At 40.4% G+C, this 23,951-nt stretch overlaps 1 protein-coding gene across 1 annotated transcript in view; it reads right to left on the bottom strand.

Moving 5' to 3' along the window:
* LOC122794867 (protein ABHD1-like) overlaps positions 1-23,951 on the bottom strand; it is a 406,644-nt gene that overhangs the window by 326,963 nt on the left and 55,730 nt on the right. The window contains exon 2 of the mRNA XM_044063466.1: positions 7,666-7,826. Within this exon, the coding sequence (XP_043919401.1) occupies positions 7,666-7,826 (161 nt within the window). The remainder of the gene's footprint in view (positions 1-7,665; positions 7,827-23,951) is intronic.

Genomic DNA, 23,951 nt, shown 5'->3' with positions numbered 1-23,951 from the left:
TGACAGAGGATGTCTGGTATTGTTGGTTTGCACTGGACTCAGTTCTACATTACTTTTTACTCTGCCATTTACCAGCTTGGATTTATAATGGCTGCTCTGATGGATATATGAATTCTTTCCTATTGTAGTTTCCACATTACAAGAACAATTGATATTGTTTTACATGCCTTGGTTGATGGTCAGCAACAGGACAACATGTCTTTTTCTGGGCTGTCAGCTATGTTACTGTTAAGCAAACTTTCAAAGGCTTGAAAGTGCATTTAATAAACTTTGTTTGCATTACATCTTCACCTTCTAAAAGCACATAAGTGGATATAGGAATATGTACTTCTGATGTTGATTTTGTTAAACACTGGCATAATAAAATCATAGCATTCTAGCACGGATATGAAAACAACACATTAATTTGTCAGAATGAGAACAATAAACATTAAAGCACAAAATTTGAAAAACTACACATTAGTTTGTCAGAATAAAAACTCAACAGACATAATAAAGTCATAGTGTTCAAGCATAAATTATATGGAAAGCCTGATAATAGGAAGATACAGCATTATTTACATAACAGATGATTATCATAATGATTATTTAGAAGTCATGAAATATGGTAACAGATTATATTGGTGAAGACATAGGATAGTATGAGTAGAGAGAGAGAGGGTGCTTTAGAGATGATAGTAGGAATAGATGTGGAAATGGTACGAGTGTAACCTCAGGGGAGTATGTGTAGAGGAAGGCAGGGTAGGGTAAGTTAGTAGTGGGGATAGAGAGAGAGCAGAGGTAAAAAGGTGTAAGAGTACCTCAGCCTGGGCTCATACACGAGCAAATTCAAGCTTTGTTGAAGTATTCTTTTATACAGGTTTTGAAGGAGTGCAGGTTAGTAGCAGTTTTGATAGTTAAAGGAAGGGAGTTCCATAGTTTTGCCGCACAGCAGGAGTTAAGGGTTTAGGCCTGGGGTTTTGTTAGGTTTATAATTTGTGAGAAGATGTTAGTATTCAGACCTGTGAGGTTTATTTTGGATATAAAAGTTGAGTCCGATAAGGGCTATGCAAGCTTTTAATGATCAAAATGTAAAAAATATCAGATTTTGATAAATGGACATAAAACAGGAAAAATAAAATATACATAACAGAGATAGTAATGACTATAATGCCATATAATAATAATAATAATAATAATAATAATAATAATAAAATAATAATAATAATATAATGCACAACACAATGCAGAAGAGAAAATGGCTAGGCTTAAAATTGCCTCCAAGGGCAGCTAGCCTAGTACTCTAAGAACCTATGCCAATATGGTTGTCAACTGAGTCTCAGGTAAACAAACACTTTGCTTTGGCCCAGTCACACAAAATAATAGATTTCAAACCTGAAATAAATCTAAATGAAAATGAAATGGCTCTTTTCCTAGATCACTTAAGAGAACCAAATGCTATTAAATATAAAATATTATAAAGGGATTTTGAACAACATCAACATAAGATCCTTGCTAAATTGTTAGAATCTGAGAAAAAGGAACCATCAAATTCCATCTTTAAGAGACATAAACTTAGGTGTACCATTAAACCATCCAAGGGACAATCCATGGAAATTCCCAAATAGGATCATAGGAGATTACTAGGCTATTGACCTAGAGATCATTTCAAGCCTAGCCATTTATCCCAATATAATACCACACATACTCTATTCAATACCAAGGATTCCATTTATTGAGTGCCCATGTCCAGGACACTTCAAACCCATTCTTATTTATTAATTCAAGAGCTTGACATTACCTTTTAACTTTAGCTCAGATACCCCTACCCTGTCAAGAGAAGATGTGGATTTTCTTCGCTCCTCTATTTCAGCTGAGAAAGTTAACTCAACAGTGACATACTAGATGCTTACTGGTTCCAGATCGTTTCAAGAAGATTAACAAATTCTCTTTCTTATGTGGGCTTTTTTCCAGTATTCTCTGCTTAGCTACTCTTAGCACCTCTGCTTATTGGGAGGCTCTTTTGCAGTAATTCCCAAATGAGGGAAGAACTTATCCTAACCTTTAAAGTACAAGCCTGTTTTCCTTGCAAATATGGAACCCAAAATGCATACTATACTTTATCTACCTTGTTATAAAAAATTGGAGAAAGCTGCAGAGTACTGAACAAGGTGATTTTGTTAAAGGTTGCAATCCTTCCAGTCTGGTTATGACACACTTCACATTCTGGCTAACGTAAAATATGTACACAGCCCTTGGGTCATAGGACTGCATAGCACTGGGATAGTTTCTGACAATGAAAGCTGGTCTTTGTCTTTATCAGTCTTGACATTATGGGCTTTCCAAACCATTTCATTTATTATGGAAAAAGGTCTATACTCACCAATAGTTAAAGTTACAGCCAAAAGAGTCTTCATCTTAGCACATTTTCTCTGGATTCTGAAACTTGGTAGGGATACTTTTCTTATTTTTAGTCAGTTCGAAGACCCATAATAAGAAAGATTTACAAAATAATGCAATGTTCTTCTGTTCTGTTAGTGAACACTGAACATCTGGCTTATGCAGTAGTGTCACCCTGCTCATTCTTAGTATTCCAGTAAATCTCTTTTTTTTTTTTTGCAGTCCTGGAGGAGACCACAGATATATACAGAAATCACTATACGTATAAGCTAAATATAGGTAATGTCTAGGTACTTCCAACTCCTCTGCACACTCACATTACTTTAATTGAAATCTCACGCCAAGAATTGGATTGGGGCCAGTTCAGGTTTAAATAAATGTTTACTTACTTGAGTCCTGATATTCAACTTATGAAAAATTAAACTTTGAATAATTTTAGAAGTAGACTGATATCTAACTTTGACAGATCAATTAGACTTCCATTTTCATTTCCAGGAAGAATGAATGTTACAAATAAAATAGCAGTTTACCCTAATTATGTCATCCACTGCTAACACCCCATACATTAAATTCCTTAATGAAGGGTGGCTCTCCCATATATTTAAATTAGTTCAGCAATTTCTTTGGAAAATAAAACTACCTTATAAATGCACATGCTAATCTGTGTCACCCAGTTTCTGAGAGTAGTGATCAATTCCTAATTTCAAAAACTTCTACTTCACATTGTGGCTGCTCTGTTAACTACTATCAGTCAAAAAATGAAAGGTCAGTGTTATCACAAAAAATAGCAATATGGAAGTTTATATTTACCTTACACATCTTAGGATCATAGGAAGTTACTAGGCTATTGGCCCTGAGGCCCTTACAAGCCTAGCCAAGAGTTTAGCCCATGTTTAGACAAATCAGCACCCAATGTCCTGTCCAGCAGGGACACGGGTGGAATCCCAGGGATGTATTTACTATTTCCCATCCAGTTATCCAGGTTGCACTTAAAAGGGGTAAAAAGGTACTCTGCTTGATATGGAGAGAGTCTATTCCAGAGATGGGGGAGTCTTTGGGACACAAATTTGTCCCGCCAGCAAGTCCTACTGATGTCACAGACAAGGTTGAAGCCATGCATGCTGGTTACTCAAGTGGAGCTTGACTTGCGGATATGCAGCAGTCCCATCGAGGCAGGGTCCGAGATCATCTTGTATGCCAGACAGAGATCACCTCTGAGGAGTCTGTATGAAACTGAGTAGAGGGATAGGGCTTTTAGCCTATCTGTGTATGGTAGATTTTTGAAGCACTGGATTCTCTTGGTGAGGAACCTCTGTGGTCTCTCCAGCTGCTGCATGTGCTTTGTGACGTATATGCTGAATAGGGCATTGTACTCAATAATGGCCCTTATAAGGGAAGAATACAGAGATGTTAGGACCTCCTTGTCCCTGGATGAGATACTCTTACTTATGAGGTAGGCCATGTAGAAAGCTTTCTGTACAATGGAAGCAACATGGTGGTCAAAAGTCAGGTTGCTATCAATCTGGGTACCCAAATACCTCAGGACTGATTGCATGTTTAGGATGTAATGTGATAATTTGTGGGGATGTCACTCTTCCCAAAGGGGATGATGATGCTTTTTTTGTATTCAGCTTGAGGCCATGTTTCTGGCACCAGTCATTTGTTTGGGTGAGACCCTCTTGGAGGATGTCCACGTCACTAGGAGAACTGATGACAGTGCCCAGCTTCCAGTCATTTGCAAACTTGGTAAGCCATAACCCACTGGTTTTGGCCTACACCTCAGAAAAGTATATCCCAAATAACAAGAGGGCCCAAGACCAAACCCTGCGGTACGCCACTTGATACGGGTCTACTGCTTGAGGTGGCTTCCCCAATTTTGACTAGGTGGGTTCTATCAGTGAGCCAGTTAGCTACCCATCTGGTAACATACAGATTGATGCCTAGTTGACAGAGTTTATCTATTATGCCCGAGTGGGGAATAGTGTCGAAGGCTTTGACCAGGTCAAGGTAAGCGGTGTGCACTGTCTTCTCCTCGTCCATGGCTTTGGTGACTGTCTCAAAAAAGTCGACCAAATTTAACAGACATGACCTCCCCTTGACAAAGCCAAACTGTGTGTGATTGAGTGTTTGGAGGTTGCCAATGTCCTTGTTATTGAGATCCAAGATAATCCGTTGCAGGGCCTTGCAGATCAAGCTAGTTAGGCTGACGGGTTTATAATTTCCAGGATTGGTGGACACTCCACCTTTGTGTAAAGGGATGACAGTGGCTGTCCTCCACTCAGCTGGGATGAAGCCGGTACTCAGGCTTTGGTTGAATAGACTGCCTAACGGTGCTGCAAGTTCCTGCTTGAGTTCATGTAGGATGCAGCCTGGGATGTTATCGTGTCCCATGGAGGCTGTATTTTTTGCCTTTGACAGAGCAGTGATGACCTGATCCCTAGATATAAGGGGAAGGGGGCAGGTACTGGGAATGTCCTGATTTACTGATATAGGAGACAGAGGGGTGAAATCTTCAACTCCCCGACTGGAATGTCAGTGAAGGCTTGGGCTCATCTTTCTATTCTCTTAGGCTAGTTACTAAAGATCAATGCAGGCAAACCATTTGCTAATAATCCTAAATTTATATTCAGTTATTCACCAGAAATAAACTATTTGTTTCCCAGTTCACACAATGATGGTAAATTACTGTGTCTGGTTGAGATGAAATCACAGGATTGGGGAGGAGTCTTTTTTTACCTTTATTTGAGAGACAGCAAACTACCTGCTATATCAAAGGTAATGGTCAATAGTTTGCCAAATGACAAAAATCCTTCAGAGTGACCCTTATACCTAATTTACATTTACTGTGTCTAAAAACAACACTTTACTGATACATTTAAAATGAATGCTGAAGCAGGTGGTTATTGCTTTAAATATGGCTTGTGAATAGCAGATATCAAACATATGTTATGGTCATGCAGTAAAGCACAACAGATGTGAGAAATAATTGAGTCTGCAGAAGAACCTACAGCTAGGTATGAATATTTCTCTCACAAGAAAATCTAGTCTCTTAGGAATGTTCCATCCCTGGATTACACAGAGAATTTACTTAAGCAACATAATGACCTTATCAGGTTTAGGTCTGCACTTCTATTTGGACTTCCCTGAATTTAGGGAAACAGTCTGCCATCCTCAAGTTTATGAACTTATAAAAAACTCTAAGAACAGTTTATCAAATAAAAAGGTTAAATGGCAAATTTCACCATCAACTGTATCACTGACTAATTGTGGGAAACTGATATCCACTTCTACAAGAACCACACAACTAGGGAGATACCAAGTACAAAGGATGAGAGGTAGAGGTCAGTGACATTTGCTTCTTTCAGTTCTACACACTGTGAAGCAAATATTATTTTAACTTGTACAAATGCCTGGTGGATATATTGGTTTATTATGATTTAATAATTTTTAACCTTGTTTTCTGTTTTCCTACCTATACCAATTGTAAAACATAATAGAGCATATCAAGATGCGTGTATGTGCATGTGCATGCACATACACATACGTTCTATTAATGATTAAATGTCTCTCATCATAAGTCACAATATCCTGTATATTTTTAATACATTTTAATACACTGACTGAAATCCATATAAATTAATTTACTTTATAACACATTTAAATATATTATGAACAACCCAAATGAAATGCATGATCTAAATTGAGAATAAAATTCCTAAAAATCTTGTCATTTTTCATAAAAGTTTGAACAGTGGGTAGGATGAAAGGATGAAAGATGTGTCGTGGGCAAGTGGGTGAGGAACTATTATTTTATATGCAAAGAATCAAATAAGAACTACAGGTTTCTGCTTAGTAGGCATTTGACACTAGGTCATTTCTGCTATCACATTTATGACATCAGAAAACAGCAGGACTGGGTATTTCTCAGTCAGTACAAAAGCAACTAGAGAGCGGAAGCTAACAGTAGGTTTTGGTGAAGCAGCTAGACGAGACACATAAGGAAGGGAAACAGAGGGAATCAGTTCGGTACTATTACTGGATTGAATCTGGGTAATCTGTCATCCGTACAAATAAGGACAAGGGTGATAGGGGACTAAGGCACAGTAGAAGGGAGGGATACAGATGACCACAGATAAGTATATGACACTGGTATTATTGCTTTAGAGCAAAGAATGGGTGATTTTGAAAGGTGTGAAAGTGATATTACCATTCCCATCTGCAACACAGCACTGTTTTACCCTGTCCACCAAACAAATATTAAGCCCTTATTCCCTGTTGGCCCACTCATTTCTCCTGACGTCTGGTATCCTAGGATACTGAGAAAGGGAAATTACATCTGAGGATAACAACCATCACCCAGCAGGAAGTAGAGTAATTTATGTTCTCTCACCCTGTTGGCTGGAAAGCATTATGCAATGCCTGCTACACTGGAAATTTTGCAGGTGCGTAGTTCTGCACATACACAGTTCCACAAAAATTACTCCCCAGAGGCTCTAGATGAGAGTCCTGTAATCCTTCCTGTAGGTGGAGTTTCCATTGTGGAACTCTGCCAACACCATACCCTCAGAAAGGGTGAGATGGTGTTGGCCATTCACTTCCATCACCCTCTGGGCTGGTTCCTCCAGCACCTGGGCCACTAGTTCAGTCTGATGCATCTGAAACACAGTGCCAAAATCTCTATACTGCATCAACAGCCTTGGCCATCACATTTGTTATACATTCAGTTCCATGGAATGCATTTAAGGTTGGATCTTCCAAACACATTTGTCTTGTAATTTGTTTGCCCTAGTAACTTCCTTTTGCATCTTTATAAATAAAATCATTGGATGGTGCAATGCAATTTCCGTACAAACCCATATAGGAGTTATTTTTCTGAGCATTACCAGTAAGTTGTACACCAATAATGGAAGCCTTTCCATATGAAAAATATTAAGTCATTAATTTCAAAAACTGTCAATATGAGATCCTCAGTAACAGTACAGATGTAAGGCTCAGAAAAGCCCTCCCAAAAATGTCACTTCATAAAGATGGCATACCGGTTCTACAATTCTCTTTAGAGTATGACATTTTAAAGTGCACTTTGTTCCTTTTACATAAAAATGTACTTAATTTTCACATTTTTTTTTTATATATCACCTATAGTTATACGTGGGTAGAACTGCAAAGTTAACACATTCTCCGCCACAATAATATAGCTGTGTGTGATCCTCACTGTCATGCAACATGCAAGATTAATTTGAGTGCACTACATATTCTTTTCCTTACCAAACTGAGATGATGGCTTACTTTCTATAGGTGACTCTTGGCCGTGACTTCATTAATGGTCGTACCAACGTTTGCAGATGGCCTTCCACACACCAAAGTGTTGGATAGTATTTTTCCTTAACTATAGGGCAGTTCTTTTCCAGAAATGAAGAAAAATGTTTGCTAGTTACAAGAAGAGGTCTCTGAAATACAGAAATAAAAACTTTAGTAGAGTTACATGCAGTACACCAAGAAGAAAATTACAGCCCTCTTACAGTACGCAGGATAAGACACAGTCAAACAAGAAGCTCAATTCTCACATTAAAGTCAGCAATTACCCCTTCACTTAGCTTGGCTTTGTACTGCAGGGGAACAGATTTCTGAATGCAGCCTAGGTGACCTGGCTGTGACCAGTGACCCTGACAATGGAGAAGCCAGCACAAAGAAGGGAAGTAAAGAGGTGTGGCTCTCTTGCCTCTCCCGGGGGGGGGGGGTGTATGTAAAGGTACAAAAGGCAGTGCTAACTTCCTGTTGGAGGCTGGGAAGCTCACTGTTCATACCTTGGGGGTGAGAAGGGATGTCTGGAGGGAACAACCCTTGCAGAAGTGAGGGGACATCCTTTGCTGTCATCCCATTGCACATTCTTCTCCTAAGATTTGGCAGACGTATGCATTAGGAATGGTGGAAACCAAAGACAGAATGTCGAACAATCCCTGATGGTTTACTATTACATAGATGAGGCTAGGAAGCTTGACTACTGCAATCCCCCAAACAAACTTCCAAAGCACGTAATGTTGAAGGTATACAATACCAGTATAACATCGAATTCTGGAAAACCTTACCATTATGGACCCAGGAACAAGCACTAACATGGTACAGAAGTTAGGCAAAGTCGAACAGTCAGTATTGCCTATCTTCGGTATTCTGAATAGAGTTTTTTTTAAGTTTGGACTTGTTCTGATCAAACTTCCAAGCCTCTATGTTGCAATTGTAAACCACCCCTAATGGCTGTCTGAATGATGGCTCCTCCCAGATGACCCTTGCCCCAATAATGGGAAACAAATGGGCCAAATGGCTATGGAGAGTTTGATGATAGACAGCAGGAGTAAAGCCTAATCTTCAGTGCAGTCTGTAACATACATTTACTACTATCCTCTCATGCAACAGATTATGCTCTGCCCCAGAATCCATGCTGTACTGCTGTCAAGTGATTCTGAAACAGCAATATTCTTAAAGATTATAGAACATACACCCTGATCCACATCTGCATTCCTGTGTGTACATGATACAAGGAAATATGACAATGCAAAATGATTGCTGTCTATCCACCAAAACACAAATCCCACCAAGTCACGTTAGTAGGTAATATACCAGTCTCTTAAAAGAAATATCAGGAATGGGGATAGTTATCACAGGAAAAGCAAAACAGCAACCCACAATAAAATGGCACTATCATATGAAAAAAACAAAAACGGTATAAGAAGTCTGCACCACTCTGAAGGCACAGACAAGTTCCTCTTTACTTTGGAAAGCATTCCTAAGGAGTAAGTAGTTGGGATAAACTTCAAGCCATGGACAGATTAGTCTCCCAACTGTATACAGCATCCATAGATCAAATAAAAATGCATCCCACTTCACAAACAGTTGCATTTGTATTGTTTCTGGGAAAACTGTTCTCAGTATAGCCCATTTTTTTTTCCATTTCTGTTAAACTTATCAGGTACAAGAGACATACGAGGAACAGTCCATGTTAGCTTACTGGAGGTAAGACTAAATTGGAAATCTTAGATTAGTGCATTAGAAAAAGTACAGTTTTGTACCTACCATAAATGTAGATGTTCGAGGGCTATTACAGCTGCAGTAATCACATATGGGTTTTCAGCCGGCAGGCGGTCCCTCGGTCGGCCGAATTCCAAAGTCTTGGTCCGGCGTCGGTTGTTGTCGCGTACTCTTCTGACGTCAGGAAGGCTAGAGTATAAAAGACACAGCCGACGCCATCTTCTTCAGTCTTTCTTGCCCCAGATGTCAGGTGCCCCCAAAAGGAAGGCAATACATAAATTAGTCTAATACACAAAAGTAAGCAAATAAAACATAGCAGGATAACCCAGTCAGCAGGTATGAATAGTTATTCAAACCCCAAGGTCTTACCAAGTGGGGAAGGAGGGTGGGAAACCTGTACTGCAGCTGTAATAGCCCTCGAACATCTACATTTATGGTAGGTACAAAACTGTACTATGTTCATCGTGCATTACAGCTGCAGTAATCACATATGGGTAGAATCCCAAAGCTATGCATAGGGTGGTAGGTACTATAGGGAACTGGGTTGAGCTAGAATGCCCTGCAAAACTGCAGTAGCAAAGCCTGCTCTTGTTCTGGAGTATAAAGGCAGATGGTAGTGCTTTGTGAAGGTATGTACAGAACTCCAAGTGGCTGCCTCCAAGATATCTTTAGTAGGCACTCCTCTGAGGAAGGCTGTAGAGGTGGCTGTGGCCCTAGTGGAGTGGGATCTGATACCAGTAGGGACAAGCTTTCCATGATAGGAGTAACAAAAGCGTATGCAGTGACCAATCCACTTGGAAATGGTCTGTTTAGTTACAGGTTTCCCTTGACCCCCCACAGCATAGGAAACTAGGAGTTGATCTGATTTTCTGAAGGATTTGGTTCTGTCCAAGTAATAACGTAGCTGCCTATGGATGTCTAAAGAGTGAAGCAGCCTTTCGCCCTTGTTTTGAGGGTTAGGGTAGAAGGTAGGAAGGTGTATGGCCTGGTTTAAGGCTACCCTAGATACCACTTTAGGCATAAAGGAAGGGTTGGTACGCAGGGAAACCCTATCCTGATGGAATATGAGGAATGGCTGCACCGCCATGAGGGCCTGTAACTCAGATACCCTACGAGCTGAAGTGATGGCCAGGAGAAAAGCTGTTTTCCAGGACAAATATTGTAATTCTGTTGAAGCAGCTGGTTCAAAGGGAGGCAATGTCAATTTTTCCAGTACATAGTTAAGGTCCCAAGCTGGCACTGGTTGTTTCCTTGGAGGTCTTATGTTCTTAGCCCCTCTGAGGAACTGTCGTAGGAGTGGGTGTGAGAATAAAGGAGGATCCATGTTGAATTCCGCAGAGATTGCTGAGGCATGTATTTTGATTGAGGAAAATGAAAGTCCATTGCTCAAAAGTTCAGCTAGGTACTGTAAAATCTGAGGTAGGTTTAATTTTCTAGGGTCCTGCCTTTCTTCATTCCAACAGCAAAACCACTTCCATTTTGCGGAGTAAGCTTTCTAGTAGATGGTCTTCTGGCTCCAAAATGACATCCTGCACTTCTTTGGAGAGTAGTGTCTGATGTGATGTTAAGGAATTTTCCATGCAGCTAGGCTGAGAGTTTTCAGCTGACTGTGAAGGGTTTTGAAATTGTTCTGCGTCAGCAGTAGAGGTGTTAGAAGCAGGGGCCACGGAGGAGTGTGTGTTAGGCTCCTCAAGAGTGGATACCAGTGTTGTCTCGGCCAGTCTGGAGCAATCAGTATCATCCTCGGCTTGTCTGTTCTTACTTTCAAAAGTACCTTGGGCAGTAGAGGTAGTGGTGGGAATGCATAAACTGACCGAGTTGTCCATGTGAATGAAAGAGCGTCCACTTTCCAGGCCTTTGGGTGGAAGGTCCTTGAGCAAAACCTTTTTAATTGATGATTTTTGTGGGAGGCAAAAGGTCTATGTCTGGCCTCCCCACGCTTGAACAATCTCTGTGAATACGTGTGGATGTAGCTTCCATTCATGAGGGTCTGTCATATGCCTGCTCAGAGTGTCTGCCAGTGTGTTTTCCATTCCTGGCAGGTACTGAGCCTGAAGTTCCATTTGTCTTTCCAGAGCTAGGTTCCAAAGAGTCATGGTTAGTCTGCACAAGGGGTATGAATGAGTTCCTCCTTGTTTGTTTATGTACCACATTACTGTGGTGTTGTCTGTTCTTATGAGCAGTTGTCCTGGATGCAGGAATTCTCTGAACGCTGAGATTGCATTTATTACTGCCAGCATTTCTTTTTGATTGATGTGAAGATGCTTTTCTGTTTGGGGACATCTGACCTGAATGCACCTGTCCTTCATGTGTGCTCCCCAGGCGTAATCTGAAGCGTCTGTGGTTATGACTTGTGTAGCTTGAGGCTTGCAGAATGGGAGGCCTGTGTTTACTTGGCATGCTTGGGCCCACCATATGAATTCCTTTTGAAGACAGGGAATTATTGGAATCTCCACTTCCAAGCTGTGACTGTGTTGAGACCATAGATTTTTTAGGTACCATTGAAGTTTCCTCATGTGCAGCTTTACATGGGATTAGAAGAATGCAAGATGCCATGAATCCCAGAGCCTGCAGGATTTTCCTTGCAGTAAGCCTGGTACTTTTTGCAAGCATTTTTAAGTAATGAGATAGTTGCCCTTGTTTTTCTGTTGTAAGGTAAGCCATCTGGGTGTTTGTGTCCAAGTTGGCACCCAGGAAGGTTATTTTCTGAGAGGGTGTTAGCTTTGATTTCTCCTTGTTGATGGTGTATCCCAGAGAAAGCAGTAAGCGTGTCACATATGCCAGGTGTTTCAGAAGTACGTGTTTGCTGTCCGCTTGGATCAGGCAGTCGTCCAGATAAGGGTAGATTTGTATCCCTTGAAGTCTGCAGTATGCAATCACTGATGCCAGGCACTTGGTGAATACTCTGGGTGCAGTAGATAAGCCAAAGGGCAATGCAGAGAATTGATAGTGGTTTGAACCTGCAAGAAATCTGAGGTATCTTCTGCAACTTTGTCTGATTGGGACATGCAGGTATGCCTCCTTGAGGTCCAATGTTACCAGCCAAAACCCCTTGCCCAGCATGGGAAGGAGTTGCTGTAATGTGAGCATCTTGAATTTTGGTACGAGAAGAAATGTGTTTAGAATGGATAAGTCCAGAATGGGTCTCCAGTCGCTTCCTTTTCTTGGCACCAGAAAAGCCTTGAATAAAAACCTTGTGCTTGTTGGTGCGTAGGTACCTTTTGTATAGCCCTCATGTTTAGGAGCTTTGCAATTTGTAGTTGTGCCTCTACCCTTTGATTTTGTGGTAGGTTTGGCATGCCTCTCATTTTGGAAGAGTGTGAAAATGGAATTTGTAGCCTCTGTTTATTATGTCCAGAATCCATTTGTCTGTTGTGACAATATGCCAATTGTTTGCAAATAGTGCCAGTTTTCCTCCCAAAGGTGCTGCCAGTTGAATTTTGCTTGGCATGGAAATGAGGGAGTCATTGAGTCTGCTTTCTGTACTGCTGTGCACTGTCGTCACCACCTCTTGGTGTTGGTGATTGCCATTGTCTGCCTCTGTAGGACCCTTGGGGTTGTCCTCTGCCCCTTCCGCGTCTGTATCTGCCTCTTTGGGTCTTGTCAGTGGTTGGAAAGGACCAGTTTTTTGAAGGCCAATTCCTGCTGAACCTTGGTGGCTGAACCTGTAAGAAAGCTTTGACAGTTTGCATAGATTTTGCTTTTTCTTCCATTTACGTAATATATCCTCAGCATTAGCACCAAAAAGAACATCCTTATGTAAAGGTGCATCCAGAATTTTTGCTTTCACCTGGTCTGGTAGATTTTATTCCCTTAGCCATGCATGTCTGCGAATGACTGATCCGTAGCGCCGATCTGCTGGAGGCCTCTAGGGCATCATAACCACATTGTAAGGTGTGCTTACCCACTTGTTCAGCACTATGCATCATATCCTGCAACTCTTTTAAATCTGGTTGTTCAGGCTGTGACATTTTGGTCTTTAATTGTGATAACAGAAATTGTTGATATTTAATCATATGAAACTGGCAGTTTAAGGCCCTCATGGCTAGGGTGGCCGAGGTGTAAACCTTCTTACCCCACCTTTCTAGAGATCTAGATTCCCTTTCCGCAGGAAGTGGATTCTTGGCCGTGGAGGCATTAATTCCTTTAGGGCCTTGAGAAATAGTTTCAGGGTCTGCATTATGGCCTTTGTAGAGGAACTGATGAGAATTAGGTACTCTGTAATACCTATCCGGCTTAACTGGTGCAGGAGGCAGAGAATCAGGATTAAGGCAGGCCTCCGAGTAGACATCATCCAATACCTCCAAAACAGGAGGGATAGCCAAAGGTCTATGCTGAGGTAACCAGAGAAATTCCCTAAGCCTTTTCTTGGAGTCTGAAAGTCTTGGCCTTCCCAGTGGAAGTGCTCTCTCAAAGAGTGTAAGGTTTCCCCAAAGGAAAAATCCTCAGGGGGGGATACAGAAGGAATAGACTGCTCTGCATCCGAATCCTCGAAAGGTGAATAAGAGTGTTGTTCAGCATCAGAATGTTCTGATAAAATGGATTCTTGGTCAGAAGTAGGAGAATCCTCCTCTACTCTGGGTCTCTTGTCCGGAGGGGCCTGGGAGCCTCTGATAAGAGTGATAAGGTCTTCAGCCATTTTAAGCATGTGCTTTAGGCGTGGGCCCAGGTCTTGGGCCTTGTGTAGCAGGCCTAGTAAGTTGCTTGGCTGATTTGGCTTTAGTGAAGGCCTTGATAGAGAAAGATGATGAAGGCCTAAATACACCATGGGTGGATGTAGATCTATCCACATTGGTAGGCTCGGCATGAGCAGGGGCTTCCTTTGTAGTCTGGGATAGGGCAAGAACCAGCGGTCTCAGGCACAGAAGACCCCGCCGAGGGAGTGTCGACGGTAGTCAGGGACTGCAAAGGCGTCTCACTGAGAACCGGACCACGTGGAGCTTGTTTCGGCGTGGTGTCGGTGGAGACCGCGGTTCTCGACTGACGGTCCTTTCTTTGCTTAGACATAGCGGTAGTCGGAGTATCCGACGACATTTTATAATTAAACGCTTTACCAAAATAGTGCTGGGCGAACTCCGCCCGACGCTTGATAGTGCGTTTATTGAAGGTAGCACAAAAGCGGCAGCCCGAGACGTCGTGGTCTGGGCCCAAACAAGGTATGCAAAGGGAATGGAAATCCTTATGCGGTATTTGCTTCCCACAAGAAATACAATTATTAACTTTTTCTGACATCGGTCTGAGGCAAGAAAAGATTCCCCAACGGGGTACTTAGCTTTAATGAAGACTTCGGTTCCAAATTTTTCGTAATTCAGGAGCTGGCCGACCGGCACTTGCGAACTGCTTCTGCCGGGCACCGCGGCAAAAGACTGAAGAAGATGGCGTCGGCTGTGTCTTTTATACTCTAGCCTTCCTGACGTCAGAAGAGTACGCGACAACAACCGGCGCCGGACCAAGACTTTGGAATTCGGCCGACCGAGGGACCGCCTGCCGGCTGAAAACCCATATGTGATTACTGCAGCTGTAATGCACGATGAACATGCACATATGTGCAAATGCAGTGTGTTGTCATATGCCACCCAAATCCCACAATGTAACTTTGTTCATAACAGTTTAAATACTTGAAACAGCGTACGGAAACAGTAGCTGGTCCAGGTGCAAACTAACCTGATGCAGGTGAACAAAAACAAAGTTTAGATGATGAAGGTACAAAGCGCTATCAGTATGGATGTCACATATACTTTATAACTGTGTACTTTCTTCATGGACAAGAATACATGTAGTTGTTTTGGGCTTGCTATGTATAGTATCCTTTAGAATTACTACTAAACTAGACTTGATAGCTTTAAGTAAAATGCCTATCTCTCACTTCAGTGAAAAATATGAGCTTACCTCTATATTTTACATGGTGGGCCTTCCTTCTGACTCTGCCTTTTGTTTATACCACACATAGAATTATAAGACTTCCCTTCACAACCACCTATCCTCAAGCTATAAGTGTACCTGCACCAAGCCCCCCTAGAGAGTGTAAACCATGCTATTTCTTAGCAACCTTAACATTATCTTACACAAAAAAGAAAAAAAAAATGTAGACAGAGATTACAGAGACAGCACGCTATGCAGATCCTTACTCTATACTAATTGTTCAGCTTATACTACTGTACATTTTTCTCATTGTATTTACTCTGTATTTGTTGTACATACTTTTCTTTGTAATTCAATTTTGTAATTCCGACTGTTAATTTCTTGTATGGTGGAGCTATCCTCCCTGGGTTGCTACTGAAAATGGGTTATGTAAGGTCCAGTGGACTTTTCCAGCACAGAAAATGCAAACAAACAAATAAATTAAATAAAATGGTTTTCCAAACATAAGTGGCTTATTACATGTTCGAGATTTGGATGACAAGAAATTTAGCTTGAGAGCAAAAACCAAGAAGTAAGGCTTGGCATCCATGTTGAGAACACATAATAGATGGTCTTTGTAGTGCATGGATCTTTACCTGCTCCATATACTACCAGTTAAAAAAGAGAGAGAAAGAGAAAACATGTAGGACAGTGAAGAGTTTTATCATCTTTGAAAGCCAATAAAGCACTTAGCACTGTCAAACAAGCAGCAGCATACCTATCAGCTTCTTTGCTTAATAATTCTGGACAAATCCACAAATAAAAGAGTGGCGGGAGGGGCACAAAGGATCAAAATTAGGGGTAGTTTTTAAATATTGCTGTAATTCACTTAAAAAGTTAATACAGCGCTATGCCTTGCATCAACAAACATTCGCTAAACAATTAGAAGTATGTAACTCTAATGTCTGGCAATACTGACTGACTGTAATCTTCAGTGACTTACCAGAAAATCAAAAATGTTATGATAGACAAGGTAAAAACATAAGATAAAAATAAGGGATGCTCTGCAAAATGAGGGAAAGTTGAAAGGTATGGAGAGCAGGTAGAAACAAATGGCTTTTTATAGTACTAACAAATTTTCAAAGCTATTAGACACTTTGTCCTGCTGTTCTGCCAGGTTTTAAGAGCAAGGCATCCAACAACTTTTAAAAGCTATTTTACCTTATGTGCTTTCAGTGCCTAGCACAAGGCCTGATCTTAACAGTGCTTATGGTGTTCTTAATAAGTGTTTTTTATTAGCATCCCCAAATGCTGTTAACATTGGATCTCACGTTAACGATGCACTTAACAAGTTTATCTTTTTCATGATTTCGAAGCGTAACTGTGGTGCTCGTGTTATACCGATGTTTTCACAAGTCAAGCCAATGGGAAAGACAGCCATCACATATGGCTCAGAGTTGCAGAAGGGTATTTACTTAACTTTCATACCCTTTGCTGGCATCATGCAGTGTCATAGACATAGCTCTAAGCCAATGCATTCTGCCTTATTCAGGTAAACCCATACTGTGCCCATTTAGTTGTGCTTTTGCATACTCTGAAAACTGCTGAACATTGCATCAATCACAGGATTCAGCCCTGAAATGCTATTTTGCTTTCTCCACCCCCGGCATTGAACAGCTGGATAGCAGACACTCGATTCTCCCCTTCTAACTGCTTAAATCCCAGTGACTTAGAATATAGTTGAAATCAAAGTCTGACTGGCACCAGTGGGCCTACTAATGTGGCACAAAATATGCTGTACCCAATTCTCTGATAGGTATTTAAAAACAAATGTCCTTATCCTTTACTAAAGACTGTCAAATTTATACAGTTGGAATCACATTTCAGAATATACTTATTGCCATAGAATTTAATATTCTTATTTTTTCTTTAATTAAAATGTGTGCCTTCCACTGTCCTGGCTCCTTTATTATTTGTATAATAAAAACTTAAAAATCTCTCCATTCTTGCAAGAATACAGTACCATTCATAATAGTGGAACTATTTACTAGCAGAAGAGGCATATATTAACACCTAGTCTACCACTACCTCCATATTCAATTACCTGAATTGCACTCCTAACATTTGAACATTATGCAGTTATTTGTTGTAAGTATGAACTGAGGCAGAAAGAGACCCTTCATAAGCTAAAAACACATCTTTCAACAATAAATAGTAAAGTGCAGGTCACCTTACATAAAAAATACACAAAACACAACACAACGGTGTACAAGATGTTGATTTTTATCCAGAACAGTGTGAGTAAGTTATAATGTCACAGGTGGAGTGACTAAACCTTATTTATTTACTTGCTTTTTGTTGACCAGGTAAGTCTGACTAGGCCAGCAGCCTCTTTTTTGAGGAGACATGAGGTGAGTCATACTAACTGGGGAAAATTCGGACAGAGCACCAGGTAACTTGATCTCATCAGCAGTTTGCATTGTTGTATTTCCTGCTGTAGAAATGAATGAAAACAGTCTATTAGAGTGAATGCTTATTTTCCCAGGCCTTCAGCTGAGATACCTCTCAACTGTTACTGATTTTCAGGGACATCCCTGAGTTTGACTCAAATTTTAGCTCTGTCACTCTTAATTCATCCTAAAACTGGTAACTTTTGGAGGAAAAGTGCTGAATTCACAAATAAGAAAATAATTATGAGTTATAAACTTGCTTTACTGCAGAAAATGTATATTAATTCACATTCCCTTATTCTGTCAGTGTCTCAAGTTAATACTACTAATATTTTAAACGTGTCCCTGATTGTCCTTGATTTTTTTCTGGATTTTTTCCAGATTCTGTTGATATTTGCCCCTGAATGGTTGAGAGCAATGATGGAGAAGAGTATAGCTGTTTCTGCTTACCAAATTGAATAAAAATTGGTTGTGGATCAGTCAGCTCAGAATATTGAAGTATAAAGTAGAAGTCTTGTGAAGTTAAAATGATTGAAAATGCTTGATACTGCAGATACATAACAGTGAAAAAAGCTGGGGCAATATTGGAAAACCTTTACCAAAACTCTCCCTTTCACCTTCTGCTTCTTCATTTAGGAATCAAAAATTGCCAAACTTGCAGGATGCCAGCACTGCTTTCTCCTACGTAATTGGTCCTTCTGTTTCGCTTCCAAAAGGCTATATTTTCAGGACCACGTCAAGCTGTTAGCAAACTGTCAGTGTCAACATGCTGTGATGCGGCTGTTCTCCAAAGAAGGTACTGTTATTGATAAGAGTTTTTTTGTGTTCTGTGATTAAGTTGGTTGTTCTCTGCACAGTTGATATTCAGTCTCTTATTCATCCTGGAACAGAAACTTATTTTTTGGATGCATCATTTATGTTACCTGCACTTGTAGACAAGTGTCACAGTGTGTTTGAATCTAAACACATCTGAACAAAATGTGGAGTGACTTTGAGGTCTGGGCATTTCTGGCAAAAAGAAATGTCTGCTGTTTATGCAGCTTTGCAAAGACATTTTACAACAAGAATTGTGTACTTCTTTTTAGAACAGAGATGTGCAATTGTGTTTTACACTCTTCCAGTTAAGAAACCTCAGAGATTTATGGACAGGGATGTGAGGGAGCTTAGGTTGAATTGAAACTGCATGCTGGTGAAGTTGTATATTTAGATTGTTGTGTCCATACATGGTCTAGAAGAATAAAGTCCTCACTGCGCTCCACACCCATTTTCGATTAATGGCACATGCTCTGGAAAGGCCACAAGGGGAGGATTGGAATGAGCAGCCATTGTCCGCATGGCAATCCTGGGGCCAAGCTAGGGTACATTCCCTGTCAGGGAGCATGAGTAGAATCCTTGATTTCCTTACTGGCCTCAGACGAGGGTCAGATTGAGCCGAGTGAAGATAAGGCAAGTCCAGTAGACCTAGTGAATGAAGAACTGAGGACAGGAGGTGGGGTAGCTGATGCTCAGCTGCAGGGGTATGTAAAAAAGATTAGCATCATTTGATGCAGGTTTGTTAACAGGATTATTCTAAATGACCGTGTGAACAATGTGGGGAACCAGGAACATATGAAAGTCATATGTGTGCCAGGCTTTGACATTGTGAAACAATATTACACTTTTGGTTCGGCTGTCCTATTATTTAGGTTCATAGGTTATTACTAGGCTAACTGCCCTTGTGGGCCATTTTAAGCCTAGCCAGTTACCCTATGTGAGAATCAAACCCTGCACCTTGTGTCTATAAGGTAAACAACTTAACCATTTAGGCCACCCTCCCACCCCTTTCTGCTCTATAGCAGCCAGAACTCCTTGATGAAGTGAAATGCAACAACAGAGGTATAAGATTTACCCCGCCCTATCCCTTCCACACCTACAAGATCTCTTTCTCTCTCCTCCCCATTCTACTGGAAGGTGTTGAGGATAAAACAGTTTCTCAAGTGTTGTCTTAGATTACAATTACTCAGATAAGTTTGCTTTGTTAGCATCTAATACAAAAGGTTCTATACAGGGTGATGTTCCCATTGCTTCCCATGTTAAGCAGAGTCAAAACAACAAGCTGAACGGGGGCACACAATGTGTTAAAAAATATAAAAAGTAAGGATTGGTTCACATAAGTGTTTGTTCCTTGAATGCTAACAGCATACAGTCTTGTTTAAGAAATAAAATGGGAAATTCACCCCAGGTCTGCCCCCCCCCACACACACACACACCTTCTCTATGACAGACAGAGGCAGACAGTAATGCCCAAACATAATCTCCAACATAACATCTAGAAACTTCTTAACTAACATATCCCCTTCTAATAAATGCCCATGACACATAGGGACACAACTGGGTTGGACTGAATGGCTAGGCTTATAAAACGCCCTGCTGGTCATTAACCTAGTATACACCTATGAATCTATGAAATGAAAGCAACTGTTGGATTTAATGAATAATTTATTTATTTGTTAATCAGGTAAGTGGGCTGGTCAATGGTCCCCTTTTCCTTTCTGACATAGACCTTGAGGGCACATGATATTTATTTATATGGCAAGTTTTTACTGTAGCCAGTCAATATGTATTTATATGGCCAGGTTTTACTATAGCCAATCAATACGTATTTATATGGACAGTTTTTACTATTGACAATCAACTAGCACATTACTGGAAGCAAACAAAAAGAGTATCTAGAGAGAACATACACAGGCAAGCAGAAAACAGGCATATTTGACACAGACAGTGGCCAGCAGTCAGGAATGAACTTTGGACCCTAACGATAAGAAACAAACATACATGTATCCAATGTGTTATCCAATACATCACAATGAAAATTTCTACTAAGTCATTCAACCTTGTTAAACATTTTGCATCTTTATGTAAAGCTGTGCAATGAACATGGAGAGAACATAAATTAGTATCTGAAAAAAATCTAAATCTTTACTATCATCAGCTAAAATATTTAGTTATTATTCAAATGACACAGTTCATCTTTTCTTAACTGTGCTTAATTTTATGACATATCACATGCTTTTGCACAGACTGTTGAAGTTAGTGAATACCCCTTAGTTTTATGAATGCTAAGCAAAAATCTACACAACTGGACATGGAATATTTAACTGCAATTTCTATAAACCAGACAATTCATAAGCATTTACCTAGTCAAGTTTTTGCTATCTATACCAGCCAGTTGCTTGTACTGTCTACACAGACTACAAATCAGTGATTACCATGCACAGTGAAATGAAACGTGCTCCACAAATAAGCTTTCCAACAGTGCAGTAATGGACAATGCTACTTGAGGGCACACAAATATAAAATTCGCTACTGCTCCACAAATAGGCTCACCAACAGTGCAGTAATGGACAATGCTACCTGAGGGCACATGAATATAAAATTGTCTACAGAACGGTAAAGCATCACATCGGTGCTGTTGCATTAAGTATGTTATTTGCCCCAGAAAAGCTTACAGAACTGGATATACCTGATCAGGTACTGCTGCTGAAGGTCACTGACATAATGAACAAATTAAACAATGAGCTGCCAAAATAATTATTTTTCAAGTTCATGAACTGGTTTTCAAAGTTTGGCCTAAACTAATCCAAGGCTTATATCTCACTATTCCAGAAGAAAATCATGTACTGTGAGGGTTTAGGATCCTAGTCTTTCAGCACGGTTATGCTATATATAATACTGAAAGTGTTGTACCAACCTTACCTGAAATATGCAGAGAAAAAAGAAAAAGCTTGGCTAGGTCATATAGTTGGTGGGTTGGCATGATCAGGATACACAAAAGGAAAAAAAGATATGTGAAGACTTACACTAATGGAAATAGATTAATTTATGTGATGTATGTATGTATGCTGGTTTAGATTATCAGGGTGTCCAAATAAATTGTACTCCATTTTCATTAGTGGCTGGGGGATGCTATAGTAAAAAGAAATGATGATAAAACCACAACTACAAGTGCAGGGAAGAACTACGACCAAGATATACCATATATCCATACCAATAACTCACACGCACCTACTACCTACCCTTTTAGACTGGATTCTAGTCTCTAACCCCTCCAAATACCATAACCCAGAAACACTACCTAACATTCTGAGTGATCGCTCCCCAATAAAAGTGCTTAAATATACTCCTCATTTCTCTAAATCTCACAGATACATTACCTGTTGTAAACTATCTAACTTTCATCCAGAAACTTTTAAAACCATTCTCTGTAGAATAAACTGGAAATTCCTCACCCAACTCCCACAAGATGAAGCAGTCCAAGCTTAAAACCTCTACCTTCCTTAGCATCCCAAACTCTCTAGCTCCATTCCCCACAAAGTACATATAAAATCTAACATATCTCCATGGTTATCTAAAATTACTCACACCTTAATGAAAACTAGAGACCAGTACTGGAAGAAATGGACACTAACCAAACTCCCCGTAGACCCGCAGAGATATGAAGAACTCAGAAATCAAACAAAAAACTCATCCACAAAGACAAAAAAGGCTTCTATTTCAAACCTCCAACAGCTATAAAATCTGATAAAAAAAATTTTGAAATGCTGTAAATCAAATACTACACCCCAGTAATCCTAGCTCTCCCAATCCATGCCCAGACAAGACACCTGAAGAAACAGCCAACACCTTTAATACCTATTTTATCGAATCCATATCTAAGATGCTCAACCCCAATCATAACCTTCCAAATTCTAACCCTCCAAACCTGCTCTAACAACTACCTCTGCACACATTTTTTCCTTTAAACCTGTATCTACCAGCTATATCAAAAATCTACTCTCCAAGCTAAAAGCATGCTCTGTATCAGCTAACATCCCCTCATATTTTCTTCAGTTAGCAGCTGATTCTCTTGCCCTTCCTGTATCTATCAATATCAATCGCTCCATCTCCGCGTCAAAAGTTCCTTCAATCTGGAAACAATTCTACACAGTACCTATTCACAAAGGAGGTTACTATACAGATATCACCACTTTCAGAGCTATCGCTATCCTTTCCCCTCTCTTTAAAGTCCTAGAAAAATGTTTGCACAAACAAGTCATGCAATATCTAACACAGGGAAACCTACTCTCACCACTCAGCATGGCTTCGGTCCTAAACACAGCACAACCACAGCCCTACTATCCTTCCTCAACACAATTTCAATAGCTAGAGATGACCAAAAACTGATCTCTTGCCTATTCTTAGACCTCTCAAAGGCTTTCAACACTGTCTCTCTCTCTGTCCTGCTGGATAAACTGTCTTACCTTAATTTCTCCTCTGAAACTGTTGCACGGTTCTCAAGCTACTTCACTGACAGGTTTCAATCAGTAAGGTGGCACTCTGCACTATCCCCTCCTGTCCCAGTAAAAATGGGGGTTCCCCAAGGATCTATTCTTGGGCCACTACTCTTCAATATCTTTACAAATCTACTCTATACTTCTTACCCTCTGTCTTCCCTAGTTCAGTATGCTGATGACTCTACAGTCATCACCATTGCCAACTCTCCTTCTGAACTCTTATCAGGTACCCAGACATCTTTTAACTCGGTTAAAACCTGGCTCTCCAATAATCAGATTATCCTTAACCCCAAAAAAACTAAACTGTTACTCTTTCTCTCCAAAAATGCAAGCCATATTAAAACCACCTACTCCATAATGTCACTCATTACCACTCCCAACAAAGTGGAAACCAGTACTAAACTCCTCAGCGTTACCACTGATGACCAACTTAAATTTGGATTACATGTAAATAATTGTATCCAAAAAAACCACCAGAAAATAGTGCTCTTGTACAGAAACATTCACCCCTGAAGCTATGATTACTCTCCCATGTTTACCTCCTACCCAGCCTAATGTATAGCTCCCAAATTCTCACTAATCTCAACTCTTCTCTACTAACCAAAGTAAAGTCTACAATAAGGTAGCTAGATTCGCTGCCCAAAAAACCTACAAATCCCATCGCTGCCTCTCTCTAAAACACCTAAACTGGCTTGAACTACCCCAACAACTTCTCCTCTCTCAGCTACAGATTATCCATCCTATCCTATTCCAGTCTTCCTACTACCCAGCCTTATCCTCCCTCATCTCCCACTATTCCCCTACTAGACCCCTCCGGAGCGCTACCCAAGACCTATTACATATCTATAAACCAAAGACCAAAGCTGTATGTAATACATACAGCTACTATCCCTCCATTGCTTGGAATAAACTCCCACTTGAAATCAGGACCCTCACATATCCCAGA

Source organism: Protopterus annectens, chromosome 2.part1 (genome assembly GCF_019279795.1).
Source record: "Protopterus annectens isolate FY-2018-M chromosome 2.part1, PAN1.0, whole genome shotgun sequence".
NCBI classification, from domain to species: domain Eukaryota; kingdom Metazoa; phylum Chordata; order Ceratodontiformes; family Protopteridae; genus Protopterus; species Protopterus annectens.
This window is presented reverse-complemented; position numbering and strand designations above follow the sequence as displayed.